General features: G+C 39.8%; 2 protein-coding genes and 1 pseudogene across 2 annotated transcripts in view; 2 read left to right on the top strand and 1 right to left on the bottom strand.

Annotated features, from left to right (window-relative positions):
* DHX29 (DEAH (Asp-Glu-Ala-His) box polypeptide 29) overlaps positions 1–14,242 on the bottom strand; it is a 64,790-nt gene extending 50,548 nt beyond the window's left edge. Inside the window, exons 1-4 of the mRNA XM_006889559.1 lie at positions 14,062–14,242; positions 7,329–7,402; positions 5,110–5,223; positions 3,346–3,475 (exon numbers count right to left, since the gene is read on the bottom strand). Of these exons, the coding sequence (XP_006889621.1) occupies positions 3,346–3,475; positions 5,110–5,223; positions 7,329–7,402; positions 14,062–14,242 (499 nt within the window). The remainder of the gene's footprint in view (positions 1–3,345; positions 3,476–5,109; positions 5,224–7,328; positions 7,403–14,061) is intronic.
* A 566-nt stretch (positions 14,243–14,808) lies between these two features.
* Positions 14,809–22,294, top strand: part of SKIV2L2 (superkiller viralicidic activity 2-like 2 (S. cerevisiae)) — a 120,128-nt gene continuing 112,642 nt past the window's right edge. Inside the window, exons 1-2 of the mRNA XM_006889591.1 lie at positions 14,809–14,942; positions 18,322–18,456. Of these exons, the coding sequence (XP_006889653.1) occupies positions 14,809–14,942; positions 18,322–18,456 (269 nt within the window). The remainder of the gene's footprint in view (positions 14,943–18,321; positions 18,457–22,294) is intronic.
* Positions 18,574–19,386, top strand: LOC102876875 (annotated as a pseudogene).

Below are 22,294 nucleotides of genomic sequence, written 5' to 3'. Positions count from 1 at the left end.
ACTGGGCTGTACGAGGAGGAATGTGGCATCAGGATTGGTGGAAGAGTCATCAACAACCTATGTTATGCAGATGACACAACCCTGCTTGCTGAAACTGAGAGGGACCTGAAGAGCTTGCTGCAGAAGGTCAGGAACTGCAGCCTTCAATAAAGATTGAAGCTCAACATCAAGAAAACAAAGATTCTCACCAATGGGCCAATTGGAAGCATCAATATGGATGGCGAAGAGATTGAGATAGTTAACAGTTTGTTTTGGTTTTTTTTTTGATAGTTAACAGTTTTAGTTTACTTGGCTCCACAGTCAACACTCTTGGTACCAGCAATCAGGAAATCAAGAGACGAATTGCACTGGGAAAGTCAGCTGTGAGGGACCTCTCAAGAGTACTGAAGAGCAAAGACATCAGGCTGGAGACTAAGGTGCGCCTGATCCAGGCTATAATTTTCGCAATTACATGCTATGCATTGGAGAGTTGGACAATGACTAGGGATAATAGAAAGAGAACTGATGCCTTTGAGCTGTGGTGCTGGAGAAGAGTGTTGAATATACCATGGTCTGCTAGGAGAACAAACAGGTTTGTCCTGGAGAGGGTGAAGCTGAATTCTCCTTGGAGTCAAGGATTCTGAAGCTTTGTTTGACATACTTTGGGCAAGGAGGGACTGGTCCTTGGAGAGGGACATCATGTTTGGGAGAGTAGAGGGACGACAGGAGAGGAATACACTTGATGAGATGGATCAATTCTGTGATTGGGGTGGTAAGAATGAGTGTGTTGGAGACGGCGAGGTTGGCACCAAACAGAGTAGCATTTAGGGCTCTTTTACACAGAGTCGCTATGAGTCACAAGCGACCAGACGGTACATAACAACAACTTTAGGATGGTTGTGGTAAAAAGGTTAAGCCTCTCTGGCAGTATGAATCTACGTCTATGGAAGAAAAATGGGTATTCTCTTCCCTTTTGATTTACAGTCCTGTAAAGCCTGCTGAAGTCAGTCTTGACTTGATGGCAATGAAGTTATTCAACATTTGGTTTATGTCCAGTTTTTAATTATTATTTCATTATGACAAATTTTTTAAAGTAGAATTGTTAGTACATACATACTGTTTTACATATTGTCTAGAACGATTTCTATTTTTGTTCATAAAAACAGTGTGTGAGAATGTTCTTTTCCTAGAGGATATTTAGTGATTTTCTCAGCCTTATCAACTTTATCAAAGGTGGGAGGGAGGAGATGAAGATTGAGAGAGAAAATGTAGGTTGTCCGTAGAAGAGTGGTTTGTGTTACCCAACTAGTTGGACTTTCTGTGAGCTATGATCCAAGTGGTAGTTTCTACTTTAGTGACTCTACTTTGTAATGTTTCTACTCAGAAAGTAACTGGGGAGTCGAGTGCTTGCTTACTTTGGGCACATCATCAGAAAAGACATATCTGGAAAAGGTAATTTTGTTTAGTAATGTGGACGGTCAATGAATATGAAGGGAACCCTCAAAGAGATGAAGTGATACAATAGCTAAAACAACAGACACAACGTACAACTTGAATATGGCAACTGACTGGGTAATGTTTCATTCTGTTATCTATGAAGTTCATGATAACTATTAATTATTAACCAAGCTACTCCTTGGAGGCAAGGATTCTGGGGCTTCATCTGACATACTTTGGACATGTTGCCAGGAGGGAAGGGTCCTTGGAGAGGGACATCATGCTTGGGAGGGTGGAGGGACGGTGCAGGAGGGGAAGACCCTCTATGAGATGGATTGATTCGGTGACTGGGGTAATCGGGATGGGTGTGTCAGAGGCGATGCAGTTGGCGCAGGATAGAGCAGGGTTTAGGGCTGTTGTGCATAGGGTTGCTATGAGTCGCAAACGACTCGACGGCATATAACAACAACAACAACAACAACAGTGATAGAAGGCTCAACAACCTCAAGATCACATTGACAAGTATACTTGAGCCAGTTTCTTGAACATTTATATTAATCATAAGATCTGATAAAAGCTTTGGCCTAGACCTTAATTTTCTTTTACCTTTCATCTTCTAAGATAAAAAATTCTGGTTTAAAACCAGTTCTATTATCAAATTATAAATGGACACACCTACCAGGTGACAGACAGACTATATGGCCATTTATTTCCTCTTCACTGTGTTAGGTTCTTATGTTTTCATAAAAAGATCTGCATCCCTCTCATTCCTTGGATCCTTATAGTATATGATATTATCATTAATCAGTTACACATGCTACTGGTACTATAGGTTTTTATTATATATTACAATCCCAATCTTCTGTTTAATCGGTATTATTTAACCAAAATCTGACATTGTTATTGTTATGCGCTCCTGAGTCTGAACCAATTCATAGCTGACTCTCTAGTGGGTTTTCAAAGGTTGTAAATCGCATGGGAGGAGACTGTTCCTTTTTCTCCCATGGTGTTGCTGTTAAGATTTGAACCACCTGCCTTTGGGTTGGTGGTGCAAATTCTTATTCACTAGGCTTACAGAGCTCCTTCCAAAACCAGATAGGTGTAGTTTTTAACCAAAATCTAGGCGACTCAGTCTAAGAGGTTTTATGAATGACCAGACAGTACATTTGACATTATGCCCAACTTTAAATTCTTGCTTATATGTGGTTAAGTAGTCTGTACTAAGTGGCTTATGTAGAACTAGACAGTGTAATTGCCATATTGCATTGTTGTTGTCAGCTTGGATCATGAGCACCTTAGTCTTCAAAGTGACATCAAACTGACTATCCCTGACAGTCTTGACTGTTTTTACCACAGGTGGTGATTGTGAATACAAGTAAAATGAAAACCACCAGCAACTAGAATCATCCCTCTATCATGATGTTGTCTATTGACCCAGTGGTGAGAATCTGTGTTTTCTTGAGGTTGGGATGTAATTCATATCAAAGGCTTTGATTCTCTGTAGCAAGTGTTTCAAGTCCTCTTCAATTTCTGCAAGCAAGGTTGTGCCATCTGTATAATGCAAGATGTTGACGAGTCTTTCTCCAATTTTGATGCCACTTTCTTCCTGACAAGTCCAGTCCTAGCACAGTGTAACATATTTAGCATTCAAGATACAGAGATTTCTCTATTAGTAAAGCAAGGCAAAGCCGAGTAATTTAAAAGTTGTATTATGTACACTATAAAATGATTATAAACAATTTAAGGCAACACAAACATTTTTTAATTAAATCAAAACTATTTCAAAGTATACTCTGAAAAAAATGAAAAATTTACTATCTAAAAAGAGTAAAAGTGAGAAACTTTTTAAAAAAAGTATAATACAAATAACACAATACTAACACATCTGAAAAACTTTTAGAAATGTAAACTTATGGCAATATTACCTACCATCTGAAAGATTTAAACAGAGCCAGTCCAAAGCAGAATGGAGATCACCTCCATGTAAGAGTGTGTTAGTCATGGCATCTTCAATGTCTTTTGTTTTAAAGGAAAATGCTTGTAAAGCCATGTATAAATCCTAGAAAAGGGAAAAATGGAAAAATCAACATTTGGGTATATTCTCTCAATACTGATTCTATTTTCTCATTAATTTTATTTATTAATAAGCTTTCATTGTCTTTTTGTTGAATGTTTACTTGGCAAATTAAGATTTAACAATTCCCATACAAATTGTTCAGTGGCATTGGTTACATTTTCATAATGTGTCAACAGTCTCATGAATTCTACTCCAGTTTTATTTCCAGCAATCTGGTTTCTTTACCCCTTTACATTTTTATCTTTGCTGTAGAGTAATATTTGTTTCCATGGAGATGATTTTTTAAAGGTGTGTAATGAATGCACATTGGTAAGAACCTCCATTATTTCCAAACCAGAATCTTTGAGACAAATTATAACTTCAAATATACCCATCTTTTGAAAAGAATTAAATAGGCTCCCTGATTTGAAAATTACTAACTATAGGTTAATAAAAACAAGGAACAAAAGAAATTATTCATATTCATAGACTGACTACTGAAAGGTATTGTTTCCAGTGTAGTATGTTTACTTTCAGTAATTTCTCAATGAATTTTTAAAAACAAACATTGCAACATAAGCATCTAATAACTCAAGTTATTAAAAATTCCTGATTATCACTTCTAATTATCTAATTATATGATATTCTACTGAGTAGCCATACTACAATTTCATGAAATATTTTCTAATGCTGACCACTTAGGGTCTTTACTACAAACAGTACCATTATATAAAGAAAAGGTCCTTTAATGTTCTCTCTAAAGCATGACATTTAGAGTCATACTTTGAGAATGTTGTCAGGACGAGCCTGGAAAAGGACAACATGTTTAGAAAAGTGGAGTATTAGCTAAGAAGATAAGGAGAGAAAGACCCTTCAATGAGACGTACTGATGCCGACTCTGTAACAATGGATTGAAACACAGTGGAGATTGTGAGGATGGTGTCGCATTGAGCTGGGTTTCATTCCTTTGTACAAATGGTTGCTATAAGCCTTAGCCAAATGAACATCACCTAACTGAGAGCTATTTAAATTCTGCCTCCATTTACTCTGCTATTTACAAATGAATAACTTCAAAACAGAATTATTCCAAGTCGCAATTCTGTAATTTGCAAAATAAGGCCAAATAAGAGTCAGATCTGTGACAGCTGGACCTTGAAAGGATTATCTTGCTTTTCTGGGTCTTACATGTTTCCCACCTATCGCTCTCTATTAGTAAGAAATACCTAAGTCTTCCTTCTCTGCTAGGTTTGCACTTTACATAGGTTCTGGTGTCCACATGGTATGCTGTGCCTTGTAGGACTATTCTAAGATATGTAAGCAAAGTGACTAGAATTCGGTCTAATCATATAGCAGATGTTTAATAATAAAACTTTGGGAGCGTAACCATTTTAACACATTCACTGGCACAATTCCTTCCTATTTTTAGAATGAAAAAATAATCTGTGTGAAATCTCAATGTAACTTTAAAAATTAGTTTTACCTCACATGTTGCTGTGCACTGTTGAGTCAGAACCAACTCATAGCTGACCCCTGGCAGGTTTACAGAAGCAATTATCTGCACAGAAGGAGGCTGCCCATCATCTGTCTTTAAAATGTTCCACTAAAAATATTTAACTAAATAAAAGTTTTCAAAGTACCTGTAATTTTTTGGCAGTAAGTCTTCCAGAAATCACTCCTTTGTCATTATTTTGCTTTCTATGCTCATTGATGACTCCGATAATTTTTTGCTCCAATTTGTTATTAATAACCACCTGTTGAGGAAAAAAAAGAGAAAAGGTCATTTTTAGTAAAAGTTCAATTACTAAAAAACTTTAATTAGAAGGAAATAATATAGTTTTTTTATATCCCTTCTAACCACTACAACATTCTGGCTAAAAATCAAATTATAGTACGATAATGTCTTGGGCTAGAATTTGATAACATTCTCAACATATATTAAAGGAAAAAATATTATATGGAAAAAGTAATAAGAAAATATATGGTAAGGAAAGGATCATGCATAAAATGTCTTTAACAAAGTATCTCAAAACATTGTCCTTAGGGAGCTCTGGTGGCCTAGTGGCAAGAAGCTGTACTACAATCCTGAAGGCACGCAGTTCAAATTTACCAGATGTTCTGCTGGAGAAGGAAGGGCAATCTCCTCCCGTGCCAGCCATATCTGATTTGATGGTACACAACAAGTAAACATAAAAACAAACCAAAAAAAATCCCAAACATTGTCCTTATATCACTCTTGGGTTGCTATTAAAAAAAGACAGCACCATCCCAAAATGTGAGCTCTGGTGACCTAGTGGTAAGACATTGTGCTGACAACCCAATTGGCAGCACCATGATAGATGAATTCAGATTGTTAACAATTACAGCTGGCTTGGCTCCACAATCAACACTCTCAGCACCAGCAGTCAGGAAACCAAAAGACGAATAATACTGGGGAAAGTCTGAAGTCAGGGACTTCTCCAGAGTATTGAGAAGAAATGACAACAGTTTAGAGACTAAGGTGCACCTGATCTAGACCAGGGTCTTCGCAATTACTTGCTAGGCATCAGAGAGCTGGACAATGACTAAATGAAAGAAGAGGAATCGATGCCTTCGGGTTGGGGTACGGGAGAAGAGTACTGAACATACAATACATCTCCAAGAAAACAAACAGGTCTGTCTTGCAGAGGGTGAAACCAAGTTTCTCCCTGTAGGCTAGGCTTCTGAAGCTCTGTCTCAATATTTTGGGCACATGGCCAGAAGGGACCAGACTCTGGAGAAGGACAGCATGCTTGGAATAGTGGAGGGACAGACAGTTCCATATAGGAGGACCCTGGATGAGATGGACTGATACAGTAACAGGGGCAATGGGGGTCAGAGTCAATGAGATTGTCTGAGGAGAGGGCAGGCTTTGAGCTGTTGTACACAGGGTCACTATGAGTTGAAGGCAACAACTGTGTGATTTAAGGCCACTAGCTGCTTCATGGGAAAATGATGAGCAATATCCTGTGCAATTTACAGCCTTTGAAAGCCCGCTGGAGGGTCAGCCATGAGTTGGTTCTGACTAGATGGTACAGGACAACAACAACATCATTCTAAAGCGACTGAAAAAAAAAGCCAGACATTTCTTAATGTCTACTAATAAACCGAAGCACATTTCCTGAAGAAACAGATGCTGTATTGAAACATTTTTTGTATAAGTAATAACTATATTTATAAAGCATGAAAACATACTTCAGGAGTTCAGTATAGAACTCCAACAAGCTCACTGCTGCCTGGTCGACTGACCCTCCGTGGGTTTCTGAGGCTCTAAGCCAACATGGGCCAATACTCCTCTTTCTCCCCTGGAGCAGCTGGTAAATGTGAACTGCCAGAGAGGCGTGTCTTTGGGTTAGCGGCACAATTCCCAATAGACTATACCACCAGAGTTTGGTCTACCCCAGGAAATCCATATAAAAAAAAATTACAGTCTTGCTTGATAATTATGAAAAAGGATACATAAAATGTTGAAAATCAAGAAAATCAGACTGATGAGTTAAGAAGGTCACAGACATAGCAGAGAAGGGAAACTAAGGCCATTCTAGGCAGAGAGTGCACAAAGGTAAAAGCTTGGAATGACAAAAATCATATGGACAGTAAGATGGTTGGAAAGGTATGCGAGGTCAGATCAAAAAGGGTGTGGAGGTGCTGCTCAGAAGTCTCAACAACTGAATTCTCTCATTTCTTACAGGTTTATAACATACGGTCTATGAGTCACATCCATTTAAGGTTATAGAGTACTATGAATGGAAAATATCCCACTATTTCTTTTATTTAAGAAAATATTGTTTGTAAGAAATGTATGATTTTTTAAAAATGACTAAAAATCTTGGTTACTTACTTTTAAAATCGATTTATCCAGATTTGCAGGACCACCAGAATCATTCGCAGAACTAAAACTATAAATTTTCGGACCTGAACATAATAAACAGTAGAGTCAATACAATGCACTTCATCACACAACTCAATCCTAGAGTTAGCAGTATCTTCTGGAAACTTCCTAAGATATTTTACCAGCTAGCTAGCATGTCTTTAGATTATGAAGTGTTTTATAGTATCTTAAGTATTTGCATAGTGTGTACATTTAAATTTATTTTCATCTTTATATTTTTTAATAAATTACTTTAATCACATATTTTCCTCATGATACTTAGTTGACAAAAGATTATTCAGAGATTATACCTTATGGACAAATGGGTAATTTGGAAGAGAAAGCAGTCTTTTCTTGGGATGCTGAAGAAAAGGGGAAACAGGAATTCTGATCATTCTCTCCTATTTTATCTAAGATTGCCAAGTCTGTTTGAGTTGATAGAAATACTATGTATAATCAGTCCCTGAACAAACCAAACCACCAGAACTAATAAGTAATCAGGCAGGAAGAAATATTATCATCAAGTTTGGACTCATGAGAATTAAGAATTATTTAAGAATTCAAGTAGTTTCACTTACATGTATTGTATCTACTTTTATTATAAAACTAAAGGAAAAATATCAACATTTTTTAATTCTTTAAGAATAACCCTGTTATATGCTAATACAAATAACAATTTTTATGAAAAGATAACTATTTTCAAAATAACAAGACAATTCCCTGAGAAATCTTATAAACTCATCAAGTCAATTTTGACTCATAGTGACCATACAGGACAGAAGAAACTGCTCCTCCAGGTTCTCAATGTTGTAAGCACCTTCCTGCATGGAGAAGATGGGGGATTTAAACTGCCAGCCTTTTGGTTAGCAGCCCAAAGCTTAACCCACTGTGCTCCTTAACAGAAGACCTAAGCTTTTCAAATTTTGTACATTTCCTTTATGTCTAATTTCTGCATTCACAAGTTAGACATATGAACTCCTCTAGAAAATGCCATTGTAAACTCATAAGAAAAGGAATACACCAAAAGGTAACATCTTCCTATTATTATAAAAACATACTATAATAAAGGGAGCACTGGTAGCCTGGTAGTAAGAAGCTGTGCTGCAATCCCAAAGGCGCATGGTTTGAATCCACCAGCTGCTCCCAGAGAGAAGGATGAGCAATTTCCTCCTGTGCAATTAAATTGCCTCTGAAAACGGCTGGACGGTCAGCTATGGGTTGGTTCTGACTTGACGGTACTTAGCAACAACAACAACAAGATAGTTTTGATTCACAGAAACCTGACGCTAGAGAGACCTAAGGGACCTGTCAAGAGAACAAACAGGTCTTGCGTGATTTAGGACAAAATCACAAAGAGATCCAACAAGGATGATTTGGAGGATGTACAACAGGGTTCTTCTTGGAAGCCAGGATGGTGGAAATTCTCCCATTCTTTGGGCACGTCAGGAGTAGACAGTCTTTGGGAAAAGAAAGCATACCAGGAATGGCAGAAGATCACAGAAAAAAAGGAAGACCCTCAATACGGTGGATTGACACAGGGACTGAAACGGTGGGACTGAGTATACAAAAGATGGTGAGGATAGAGTTGTTTAGTCATAGTTGACTTGTTGGCACCTAACAAAAACGGTGCAAGTGAAATGGTATTACATTGTGATTTTGATTTGCTCTTTGGCTAATTATGCTGAGTAAGTTTTCATCTACCTGGTGGCTACATGAATGTTCTCTTTAGAAGAACATTACTTACACTTTTTGCCTATATTATGATTGGCTTGTCTTCTTATTACCGTGTTGTATGGTGTATGTAGTTGGAACTGACTTGTAGCTGACCCTCCACTGGGTTTTCAGAGGCAGTAAATTGCAAGGAGGAAACTGCTCATCCTTCTTGTGTGTAGTAACTAGAGGATTCGAACCATGGGACTTTGAGATTGCAGTACTGCTTCTTACCACTATTTCAGTTATTAGATTCTTATCAGCTATATGGATTTTAATGATATTCCCATAGTGTTTTCAATGGCTGATTTTTCTTAGATTTTTAAGTCTTTCTTCCTAGTGTGACTTAAAACTGGAAGCTCTGCTGAAAATTGTTCACCATTGTAGTAACACATAGATCCTTACTGACAGATAGATGGTGTTTGCACAGTAACTTCAAATGAGCCCGAGTCTTTCATAAGAACTGGATCATTAGGAGAAGAGATAGAAATTATGAATGATTTAATCTTGCTTGGATCCACAATCAATACTCTTGGTACAAGCAGTCAGGAAATCAAGACATATTAGGAAATTCTGAAGTCAGGTACCTCTCCAAAGTTCTAAAAAGCAATGAGTAGTTTGAAGATTAAGGTGCACCTGATCCAAACCATAATCTTTTCAATTACTTGCTATGCAGCTATGAGTGGGACAATGACTAATGACAATAGAAAAGTTATTAAAGCCTTTGAACAGATATAAAAGGTGCAGCCAGGGTGCTCCTTGGAGGCAAGGCTGGTGAAACTTCGTCTGGCATACTTTGGGCATGTTGTTAGGTGGGGCCAGTCCTTAGAAAAGGGCATCAAGCTTGGAAAGGTGGACTATCATGAAGGAGGGGAAGACCTTCAACCAGATGGAGAGAGAAACACAGAACTGTAAGGTGGGCTTGAGTATGACGAAGATGGTCAGGATAGCACAGGACAGGGTTCAGATACATTGCTCAGAGGGACGCTATAAGCTGCAGTGGACTTTTTAACAAGAAGTCAATTCTCACTGATAGTCACCTTATACTACAGATTATTATTGGGTTTCCTAGGCTGCAATCTTTATGGGAATAAACTGCCAAGTCTTTCTCTCCCACAGATCTGCTAGTGGGCTTCCACTGCTAACCTGGTGGCTAGCCACTGAGTGCTTACTGTTATGCCATGATAAGCATTTTGATGCTTGTAAAAAGTAGGATCTAAGGGAGCTCTGGTGGCTTAGTGGCAAGAGGTGCACTACTATCCTGAAAGCATACAGTTCGAATCCACCAGTTGCTTTGCGGGAAAAGTTGGGCAAGCTCCTCTTGTGCAATTAAACTGCCTCTGAAAACTCTCCAGAAGGTCGACTATGGGTTGGTTCAGACTCAACAATACTCAACAAGACCCAGGTAAACGCAGAAGTGGCTGCCTTGATGCAGGAGGGGAGATATCAGTAGCACCAACAATGCACATACTGACTGAGGAGTCATCTACAGAACGGAAATACACATGTTCTTGAAGAGCTGCCAATGCATTGCTGCATTGCTGTCAAGTTGAAGCTGACTCATAACAACTCTTTAGGACAGACTAGAAACTGCCTGATATCATCGCTAAGGTTGTAACTCTTTAAGGTTGCCCATTGTCACATCTTTTCCCCATTGAGCGGCAGAGTGGTTTAGACGTTTCAGTTAGTGGTCAAAAGCTTAACCACTGAGCTACCAGAGCTCATAGCAGAGCTACTGAGTGGACCAGTACCTTCAAGGGTCAGAATTTTGGGGCAGGAGGAAAACAGCTAAGGAATACAACAAATGACTATCTGGAAGTTCAAAGAATTCAGAGTACTGTCAAAAAGGCAAAGTGCACAGCACAAAGGGGCTGATCCAGAGTGCAAGTGCCACAGAAACCAAGGAGAAATGATATATATAATTACAGTAGTTAAGACTATTATTACAACAAGTTGCAGAGCAAAGGTTATTCAGCCTGGAAGGGAAGATTCAAGAATCCTGGTAGTGCAGTGAATTTGGATAAGCATTAATTGCTAACCAAAAGATTGACGCTTCAAATCTACCAGCTGTTCCATGGGAGAAAGATAGGACAGTTTGCTCCTATAAATATTTACATTCTTGGACATCCTACAGGACAATTCTACTCCATTCCACAAGGTTGCTATGAGTCAGAATCGACTCCACAGTAGTGGAGTATTTGCCACAATGACAGGCACTGACATGGTAGTTGCAATAATGGTTTTAAGCACAGCAGAGATTGTGAACATGACACAGGATCAGATGGTGTTTACATCTGTTGTAAAGAGGGCCATTATGAATTGAAATCAACTGATGGCCAAATAACCTGAGAGTTGGCAGTTCGAATCCCAGCAGAACTACAGAACAAAGGCCTGGCAATCTACTTCAGAAAAGCAGATTCTTGGTAGTCAAGACAATCTAGGGAGTAGTTCTACTCTGTTAATACAGGGGTTTACCACAAGTCAGAATCCAGTAAAGGGCAGTTTAGTGTTCTTTTTTAAATTTTAAGTTAATGTCTTGTTCCTACCTACTTCTTCAGTCTCTCTGGATAATACTCACATTCTATGAGTTCCTCCAGTGCCTTTGGAAATTTTTCTCGACTCAAGATCTCTGTACATGGTGCCTTTTACCTTTACTTGGAAGACTACTTCTCTTTCTGAACATTTTGTTTCAGGCGAAAGTTCACACAACAACACAGACTGTTGTTGTTGACTCACAGTGACCCTAAGTACAAGCGAACAAAACTAGACTACCATCTCACAGTCCATGAACAGCCTGCCATGATGTTGGTGGTGTTTGTTAGGTACCATCGAGGACAAGGCACAGTGACTCTGTGAACAGCAGATCTGAACCCTATGGTATCCTTGTGCCATCCTCACCATTTTTTAACTACTTGAATTCATTCCTGTAGTCATTGTATCAATTCCTTTTGTTGAGGGTCTTCCTCTCTTTTGCTGATCCTTTACCTTTCCAAGCATGTTGTCTCTTTCCAAGGAGTAGCCGCTTCTAACGACATGCCCAAACTAGGTGAGACAAAGCTTCGCCATCTTTGTCCCTAAGGAGCTCTCTGGCTGTACCTTCTCCTGTTTGTTCTTTCAGCAGTCCATGGGCTATTCTGTGCTCCAGCACCACAACTGAAAAGCATCAACTCCTTTTCTGTCATCCTTATTCACTGTCCAGCTCTCATATGCATAGCAAATGACTGAAAAGAGCACAGCCTGAATTAGATGCACCTTAGTCCTTAAACTGACCTCAATGCTCCTCAGTACTTTGGAGAGGTACCACTGACAACAGACTTTCCTAATGCAAATATATCTTTTGAGTACTGCTACACTTTTTTTTTTTCAATCTTTTGATTGATTGCTGGTACCAAGGTTGTTGGTTGTGGATTCAAGTCATTAACAATTACAGTCTTTTCTCCACCTTGCAATGTATCAACATTCTCACTATTTCCACCCTGCCTGCCCATCCAACTAGCTTCTCTGGCTCCTCCTTGTCGTTCCATCTTTCCTTTTGAATTGGACTACAAATGCTGAGTAATCCCTGTCGATCATCCTGATCTAAGTTTAACTAGCACCTTTTCGGAGATCATCCATCATCCCTCCTACGTTGTTGCTGTTCTGTACCATCAAGTCAGAAGTATGTTCCATCAAGTCAAAATTGACTCAGAGTTGACCCTCTAGTGGTTTTTCAGAGGCAGTGTAATTGCAGGGGAAGGGACTGCCCCCAACCTTATCCCATGAAGCAGCTGGTGCATTCGAACCACATACCTTTGGGATTGCAGCGCAGTTTCTCACGACTAGGCCACCAGAGGTCCCTAAAATCCCTTCTACTCCTCAGAAACCAAACCCAGCCTGATACAGTCAGTTCCAACTCAGGGAGATTCTGTATGGAGTTTTCCATCTTTTCCCTTACCTCTCTGATTAGCAGCCCAGCTTCTAAGGACTACACCATCAGGGTTCCTTCTTCACAACAGGGACAGCTAATTTCTCTTCCAGAGCAAACGAACAAAAACCCCACCACCTCGCTAGTACTGACTCAGAAAGGACTCACAGGTGACCCTCCAGCGAGTTTTCCGAGGTTATAAATCGCAGGGAAGGAGGCTGCCCAACTTTTTCCAGCGTCACAGCCGCTGGATTTGAACCATTAGAGAAGATGCGGATTTGGATATAGCTGCGCAACTCTATGGATTATGCCACCAGAACTCCCTACACAACAATGTTATGTCAGTTTTTCTTTTTTTTCCTAATGCCCGCCGCCACTTATATTAGACCAGCAATCTTCATGAGAAGTGGTGTTGACTCCGATCACAAAAATCAAATACACAGCAATATTCAGTATGTATTTACCAAAAGACTATTCTAATAACAAGCAAGCAAGATGAGCAAAAGTAATGTACAACCGGTTAACTTTTGAAGTCAGCTGCTAACAGCAGCCTGCGGATCTGCTTCAGGAACATGCAATCTCCAAGGTATCAAACTTACTTTAACAAACAGTAAGGAAAAACACAGGGAGACGCACAGATAATTCTGCGATAGGTTAAACTATGCTCAGTGTATTAACTTTAAGTATTGGTTTTCCAAAACACTTGGAAATGTAGCATGCTGGAAATGACATGCAGAGCAGGCAGAAAATAGAGCTGTCTCCAGGAAGCCAGAACTCCACATGCTAGATCCTGCTCTGCATCAACTAGCTGGTTGCAATGACGGCGCAGGACTGATCCGTGCTCAAATAAGAGCTAATGAGAGAAGGTGGAGGCTATGGGATAACTGTCGGAACTGGGAATGGCCAAACCGCTCAGACTGATCTGAAAATCAGGTCTCTTTATGGGCTTGGAAATTCCAGGTGTGGTATGGTAGGTAAGAATTACGAATGGGAAGATCCGCCAATGACAAAACGAGATTACTCTTTCAGGGTAAAACAGCAGGGTCTCGAGACGCAAAGCCCGAGACTTGGTTTGACAACCGCTCGTACCTTGCTTGACACGAGGCTCCCGGGTGTTGGCAACGGCGGCCGGGGGCGGCCTGGCCACGGTCTTCTTGTTCTGAGCCTCCACGGTGGCTCCAGCCTCAGCAGCTTTAGCTCTGGAAGCAGACACTGCAGCCCGGACCGCTGCGGTCCCCGGGGCCTTGTGTTTCTTGTTCTTGCCGCCCATGTTGCAACTGAAGTGGAAGAACCCTCCCGGTCCAAGACCCAGCACCACCACAGCCCTGCCAAAGACAGCTTTTCACATTCCCCAGCGCCCGCGCCGCCACCCTGACACTTCCATCCGGGCTTCTCAGGCCTGGGCTCTCGCTGCTTCACAATTGGTCCGCTCCATCAAGGCTCCGCCCCGCTCGCCTCCGCCTACAATGTGTCTGCGGCACGCCTCTCGTCAGGGTCCCAGTTCTGCGCATAGTGCGCCCAGTTTAAGTTTCTGAACTGCTTCTCTTGACTGTGAAAAGAGAGATCTGGAAAGAAAAAGTGATGAAAGAAGAATTCGCGGCGGCTGTGTGCCTTCACTACTTTTGACTCCCACGGGCCACCGTTGAGCCCTCATTGGACGTCACCCCCGGTGCGGTCGCGGGGCATCGTGGGTAAGAGGGAGAGTCCGTTTCACCGCTTCACTACTTTTGACTCCCACGGGCCACCGTTGAGCCCTCATTGGATGTCACCCCCGGTGCGGTCGCGGTCGCGGGGCATCCTGGTTAAGAGAGAGAGATAGTCTCACCGCTCCGAAATATGGCCGACGCGTTTGGGGATGAGCTTTTCAGCGTGTTTGAAGATGACTCAACCGCTACAGCTGGAGCCAAAAAAGACAAGGAAAGAGAGAAAGGGAAATGGAAGGGACCGCCAGGAACTGCGGAAAAGCCTGGGTGAGGATGACATAGAAGGTGTATTTTAAAAACACATGTTTGGAGTTGATGTTTAAGAAAAACACAAGGAGGGATGTCCTTAGAGGCTTAGTAAAGGGAAGAAATGTTTAAGAACAAGATGGGAGAGGGAAGAAGAAAGTGTCACTTTAGGGGAAAAGGCAGGTTCTTGGGGTTTTTCCTACCATATTCTCTGGTGGCGGGAGCACCGGCTGAGTTTAACGCCGCCTTTCCTGACCACCCCTATTTTCCCGGCGAGGAAGGTGGTCTTTGGGTCTGTATTTCCTAGCAGCAGCCTTAGTGCCAGACACATCATCTTTAATAGAACGAATGACTAATTGAGAAAAGGGCTAAGAAATTCAGAAAAAGGCGACTTGGATTAGCTTGGAAAGAGCAAATGGCACAAAAAAATGAAAGATCTCCAAGCGGTATAGATATAATGGGGTAATTATGCTTGTCTTTTGGAATCTGTGGGGATCATATGATCTATTGCTAACAAATGGTAAGCCTGCTTGACCCATAATGAACTCATATAAACACTTATCATTACGTCTAAAAAGAATTTTAAATTACTATATTTAAAGACTGCCATGGGTAACCCCTAAAGAGTGTGCAAGACAGTTTATAGTAGCACAAGGAAAAGCTGAGACTTGGATAATTAAGGTTCATTTTTCACCAACCTTGTTGCTGGACAGTTAGGCTGGAGTACAGACTTGTTCTTCCACGATGAAGTGAAACCAGAATGGACCAGAATTTGTAAAATAAAGGAGGGACAGCAGATAGCCTGCCAGAAACGTAACCTCCAAGAAAACAGGTCAGGGTGCGTGATTGTATGGCAGTTAAATCTCTGGCTGAGTGGGAAACAGCTGTCCTTCCTTCGCTCAGAGAGGGCATCCAGTTGCGCTACTTGAATGTGTGCATACTCCATAATCCTGACAGGATCTAGTCTATCACATCAAACTCTTGAAAGGGCCCATACTGTGTCTCTTTTGAATCTCCCATTCTAAAGACTGGTGAACTTTTCCATTCTAATTATGTTGTTCTACTTAACGCAAATTCTAAAAATTTGTATCTGTTCATATTTTGCTTCCTGGATTTGAACTGGGTAGCTATTCCAAAATGGCTTGCCTCTGGAAACGCTGTGTACGGACAGTGCTCAGGCTGTTCGTTCATAGGGTCGCTATGAGTCGTCTACGACTCGAGGGCGTTAACAACAACAACTATTTCAAGACCTAAAGGTCTAGCATGACCTTAACTCTGCCTTAAACTTCATCCTCATCACTGGGACAATAGGTAACATCATGTTAGATGGAGAGATTTGATTTATTAATGATTTTACCTTACTTGAATCCACAATCAACACCCCGAGTACCTGCAGGCGGGAAAACAAAAGATGTGTTGCATTAAGGAAATCTGCTGTTAAAGACCTCTCCAGTGTGCTGAGGAGCACTGATTAGACTAAGGTGTGCCTGTTCCAAGCCATGGTCTTTTCACTTACTTTCTATCCATTTGAAAGTTGGACAAAAAAAAAAGTAGGACAGTGAATAAGGATTGCAGGAAAAAAAAGTCAGTGCCTTTGAGTTGTAGTGTTGGAGAAAAGTACTGACTATCCCATCGACCGCCAAAAAAACAAAACATTCATATTGCAGAAAGTGCAACCAGGATGCCCCTTAGAGGCAAGGATGATGAAACATCATCTCATGTATTTTGGGCCTATTATTATTAGAGGGCAGTCCTTAGATATTCTGCTTGAAAAAGCAGAGGGTCAGTGAAATAGAGGAAGACCCTTAACAAAATCAGTCGACACAGTGACTATAGCAATGATGAGGTTGGTGTCGGATAGGGCAGTTCTCGGATCTGTTATTCAAGGGTTGCTATGAGTTGTAATCGACTCGGTAGCACCTAAAAACACCACTCACCATCAATTTATGTTTTCAACTTATAAAAATGTAGATAGCAGCTGTGATACTTTTTTTGTTGTCTGTTTTATTACCTTCACCAGCTCCAAAACAAGTTGTTTTTGAGTCAGTTTGACTCATGGCGACTCCAAGTGTGTGTGTGTCTGTGTGAGTGAAATTGTGCTCCATACATAGCTCCATTGGCTGAGTTTTCTGTAGAAAATCACCAGACCACTACTGTTGAAACCTTTTTCACATGTAGGTATTCTAGCTCCTAGGGTAACTTTTTAAATGTTTCTTGATAGCTAGCTATTAACTCAGTGATGGAATAATAGAATACTAGAATTAGAGAATCTTAGCTCTAGTTTCTCATCATTTTCCTGATAAGGAAACTAACTGATGCCCTAGGGTGTTGATGACTTCTTTGTTCAAACAAGGTTTCATAGTTACATAGTAGTTAGCAGCATACAATCTCCATTAAGTAGATAATGACAGCGTCTTAAAATGTCAGTTTTTTATGATGTTGGTAATGTTGTTATGGAAGGATTCAGCCATATACAGCACAAAAATACATTTTATTCCATGGAGAAAAAATTCACAAAGTTGAGCATGTATTTGTAAATGCTAGGGGAAGAAATAATATAGAAATCTTGCTTTCCTTCCCAAAGGTGACTACTCTTCTCATAATACCGTGTGTACTTTTTTTCTGTTTGTGATTATTGTCTGAACTAATACATAATATGGTTTATGATTGTTGTGGAAATCATAGTTGTAGCAGTAGTTGTCAAAATGTGGTGCATTTTTGGTGGAGGACTAAAGAGGAATAGCTATAATTATCTGAAAAGACAGTTAAAACATCCTATTCTTGCTTGATTTTCTTTTATTTCAGTGGAGTATGAACAGTGTATTACAAGTTGAATGTGAAATTAGATGGAGGGGAGAGAGGAAGCCTTGAGATGTCTTGACTGGGAATCCAAACCTCTCTTCTGACAGGCAGTTGAGGGCCAAACTCCTAAGATAAGGGGGACGCAAAAGTGGCACTTGCAGGTGCCTGTAGCTGGAGACTTGCGGGACTTGTACAGAAGAGGGATGGGAAGTGACTTGATGTCTTCATCTTCTGTTTTTGCATGATGACCTGGTCATCAGAACCTAACTGTGTCTTATCAGTGAGGAATTAGATGTATTTAATGATGGTGCTTGTGAAAATGACACCTTGTATTTTGCTTAGGATTATAAAAAAAAATACACATTAATAGTTAATATAAAGTTTCAGTTTTTGTTCTTTTTAAATAAAACTTTGAGGAAAATATACAATGTAAAAAAAGTAGTGTGAATTTTACTATTAAAGTTTTGGGCTTTAGTCAGGTTTAGTTTGTAACACACATCTCTGTGTAAGTCTTTGTTGTTTTTAATGGTATATATTATATCAAAAGTATTTATGGAGTAATCCCTAAAGTAATTTAAAAAATCTGTTTCTTTTTCAGGAAACATTTTGATGTTAAATTACAGTCAGAGTCAACTAATAGTGCAAAAAAGAGAGAGAGAGATTTTGAAAGCACAGATGAACCCATTTTTGGAAAGAAGATCACAATAGAAGAGTCAGTAACTGAAGACTTAAGGTAATTCCCATTGCCATTGAATTAATTCTAATTCATAGCTACTTTAGGCTCCTTTATCTTAGTGGGAAATCCATGTTAAGGGCATAGGCATAAAAGGGAGGTGGGGAGAGGGGAGAGATGGGCAGTTGGACCAGGCCAGTGGGGATTTGCTGTTTGTGAGCTGGAAATTGCCCTGAGTGTGGCACTCTCTTGAAAAGAACAACTTTAGTGTACTACTCTTTGAAGCGTCTACTGTTAACAAAGTTTAAATTAAGGGCAAAGTGCTAAAGATATATTATAAAAGAGAAGACTTTCCTAGTCTAAGAATATAATGACTTCTTGGAAGAAATGAAAGAAATTCTTTTTAGCTTGACCCACAACATTGATTTAGACAACACCAAAAACAAAATGGAGATACACCAAAAGGAAAACAACGGTGTTATTCAGAAAAATAAGTTAAAAGTGACTTAAGAACAGGAAGAATTAGAAGCAGCTTTGGAAGTAGAAAGATGGGAAAAGGAACAAAGAAGACTTTTTATGCAAAAAGACCAACTGGAGTATATTCTGAAAAGGAGGAAGAGTTATGATCTCCCTGTTACTCTTCTTTTGGCTCCACATAAAAGTCGATCTGCTCATTTGAAAATACACCTTGAGAACCCCAAACCCATAAAACCAGTGACATTTTTCACAGGCATCAAAGTGGGTCAACATACATCATTAGGACCGATTCAAAAGCTTGAAGAGGCGTTATATGAATACCATCCATTGCAAATAGAGTCCTTTGGACCACAGGTTCCTGAGTTTGAGAAGTTAGGAAGTCTTGGGTATTTAAACCATGTCAGAGCTTCCTCTCCCCTGCTGGAGGACCTTACTGGAGGCTATCCATCTTCACTTACCTGTCATAGAGCTCTGCAGTAGGCATTCAGTGGCCTCTTCTGGCAGCTGAGTTAACCTAACCTTTCTTTCCCATTTTACATGATTTGGACTTTGGAGCAGAATTAGAAGGTTGTGAAAGTGAAGCAAGCTTGTAAATTTACACCAAATGCAGCTGCATAGTGGTACTTACCACTAGCAACTGTATTTAAAGCATTTATGAAGAAAAATGTCAGAATTAAACTGAATAGTAGATGTCTTACTATTTTTTGAGTAATTAAAGCAGTAAGTCTCAACTGGTGAAAGATATGTTGAACTCACAGATACATGTTTGAAGTTGACAGAAAGACTTGTAAATCTTTTCTAAAATAAAGCTAGACTTAATATTAAAAAAACAAAAACAAACCAAAAACAGGCATTCATCAAAATGGATACTGATTACTGAGCAGGGATGGTTTACTATGCTAAGTTTTTATAATTTTGTTCTGTTCTTCAAAGATCATAGATAGCCCTTAGCGAAAAGGTATACTGATTTAAGACCCCAGGGAGCTTTGGTGTCCTATTGGTAAGAAACTGTGCTGTGATCCCAAAGGCACACAGCTCTAATCCACCAGCTGCTTCGTGAGAGAATGATGGGCATTCTTGCTTGTGATTTACTGCTGCTGAAAACCCACAGGGTCAGTCAGGTATGAGTCGATTCCAACTCAATGGCACACAACAACAGAAATCTTAGAGAACACTAGGACTGTCTTAAGGAGATGATAAGTTTTCACTTTTTATGAAAAGAACTCTAGTGAAGTGGAGACAAACAGAAAGATCAGCAATTCTAAAGGGTAGCAGCTACTCCAAGGGAAAGATTTGTGGCAGTCTGCTTCCATTTTACAAATTCACAAAGTTTGGGGCAGTTGTACACTCTCATAGAATTGCTAGATTCAGAATTGACTCTATGTCAATGATTTTGATTTTTTTGCTCTTTAAGATGTAGATTGTCACAGCTTTCTCCCAAAAGTGACTGGTGGATTTTAACCACTTACTTTTTGTTTTCTTGAAAAAGAAAGTGAGGAGGGCTTTAAGCACTTGTTGCAGCAGATCAAGGAATGCAGCCTTCAGTATGGATTGCATCTCAATATAAAAAAACAATTGCTTCTTACCACTGGACGAGTAGGCAGTGTCAGTAGTTTCATCTTGCTTGGATCCATAGTTAACACCCTTGGTACCAGTAATCAGGAAATAAGGAGACACATTGCACTGGGAAAATCTGCAGTGAGGAACCTCTCCAAATTGTTGAGGATTAATGATGTCAGTTTGAGGACTAAGGTACATCTGATTGAGGCCATGGCCTTTCAAGATTACTTGCATCTGAGAGCTAGACAACGAAAAAAGGATGGTAGAAAAAATATTGATGCCTTTGAGGTTTGGTGTTGGAGAAAAGCACTGGACATCCCATGGACAGCCAAGAGAACAAACAGATATGTGAGGGGGCAGCTGGAGTGCTCTTTGGAGGCAAGAAATGATGAGGCTTCACCTCACATACTTTGGGCATGTTTCTAGAAGGGGCCATTCCTTGATGCTGGGAAGGGTGGAGGGTTGGCGAAGAAGACCCTCAACCAGGTGAATTGACAAGGTGACTGCTGCAGTGGGCTCGTGTGTGTCTGGAAGTGTGAGGATGGCACAAGCTAAAGCAGGATTCAGATCTTTTATTCATAGGGTTGCTATGAGTTGTACTTGACTAGATAGCACTTAACAACAACGTTTTTTTAGCAGCTAAATGCTTAAAACATTGGAGCCATCAGTGCTCGTTACGCATCTTATGTATAAATAAATAGAATATAAAAATTTGGATTATTAGATGACAGGGAGCAAAAGAATCTTAAAGCTTATTTTTTAAAAGGAGAAAATACGGGTTTTTTATCCAATCGGAGAACCACTGGAGAAGTATAGAATAAAAGGAAAAAAGAAAATTAAACTACTAGAAGGAATAATTAGGAGGAAACATCAGGAGAAATTAAATTTTTTGTATTCCAGGTAACAATAGGGAAGCTATGAATCTCAAGACTCCTATCACTAAGGAAAGCCTGTGGATATTTGTGGATAATTGAGTCAAATTGTTTCACTCTCTCCAATTTAGATAAATGGCACTTGGTAGAAGTTCATGCTATAATTTAATGTTTACTTAAACGGTTTCTTTTTGTGGTGAGAGCTAAGAGCTATGGCTTTTCCCATTCCATATTGTAGTTGGCACTCATGAAGAATTTACTCTCTTCTAGAATTTTAAAAAACGAGTAAGCTATTGCTATAGCTCGAACAAACTTTGGATATGTTATTAGCCGGGGCCAGTCCTTGGAAAAAGACATCATGCTGGGAAAGATAGAGGGTCAGAGAAAGAGAGTAAGACCCTCAACAAGGTGGGTTGTCAGTGTGACTATAACAGTTGGCTCGAGCATGTTGGACATTGTGAGGATGACCAGGACAGGGATCAGATCTATTGTTCATAACGTCACTATGAGGAGGAGGAGTAGTACTAGCAGCACAATGGACAGCATATAACAACACAAATTGGTACAAATACCAAAATTAACTACAGTAGGAGATGGTAGATGTATTACTGGATTTTTTTTTTTTTTTTACTCCAGTTAACAGTTGTTTATTTAAAAGTTTTTGCACAGGCATAAAACACTTAAAATCAGAAGACTCTAATATATAGTGAACAACACCAAGACTTAAAACTAGTTTTAAGCAACATAAAGCTACAGTTAATGATGGAAAGGAAAAATGCCCATCATCTCCTTGATCAAGGGACTCAGGCCTGAAATATTTTTATGATACCTTATTTGCCCCAACTGATGGAATAATATATTTAAACACTATTCATCCCTCTGCCCTGAATGTGCTCATCAAGTTGTGCCAAGAAAACTGGAGAACAACCACTTGGCCAACTGACTGGAGGAGATCTATATTTGTTCCCATCCCAAAGAATGGTGACCCA

Source organism: Elephantulus edwardii, unplaced genomic scaffold (assembly GCF_000299155.1).
Source record: "Elephantulus edwardii isolate Elephantulus edwardi_28Jun2011 unplaced genomic scaffold, EleEdw1.0 scaffold00079, whole genome shotgun sequence".
Taxonomy (NCBI): Eukaryota; Metazoa; Chordata; class Mammalia; order Macroscelidea; family Macroscelididae; genus Elephantulus; species Elephantulus edwardii.
This window is presented reverse-complemented; position numbering and strand designations above follow the sequence as displayed.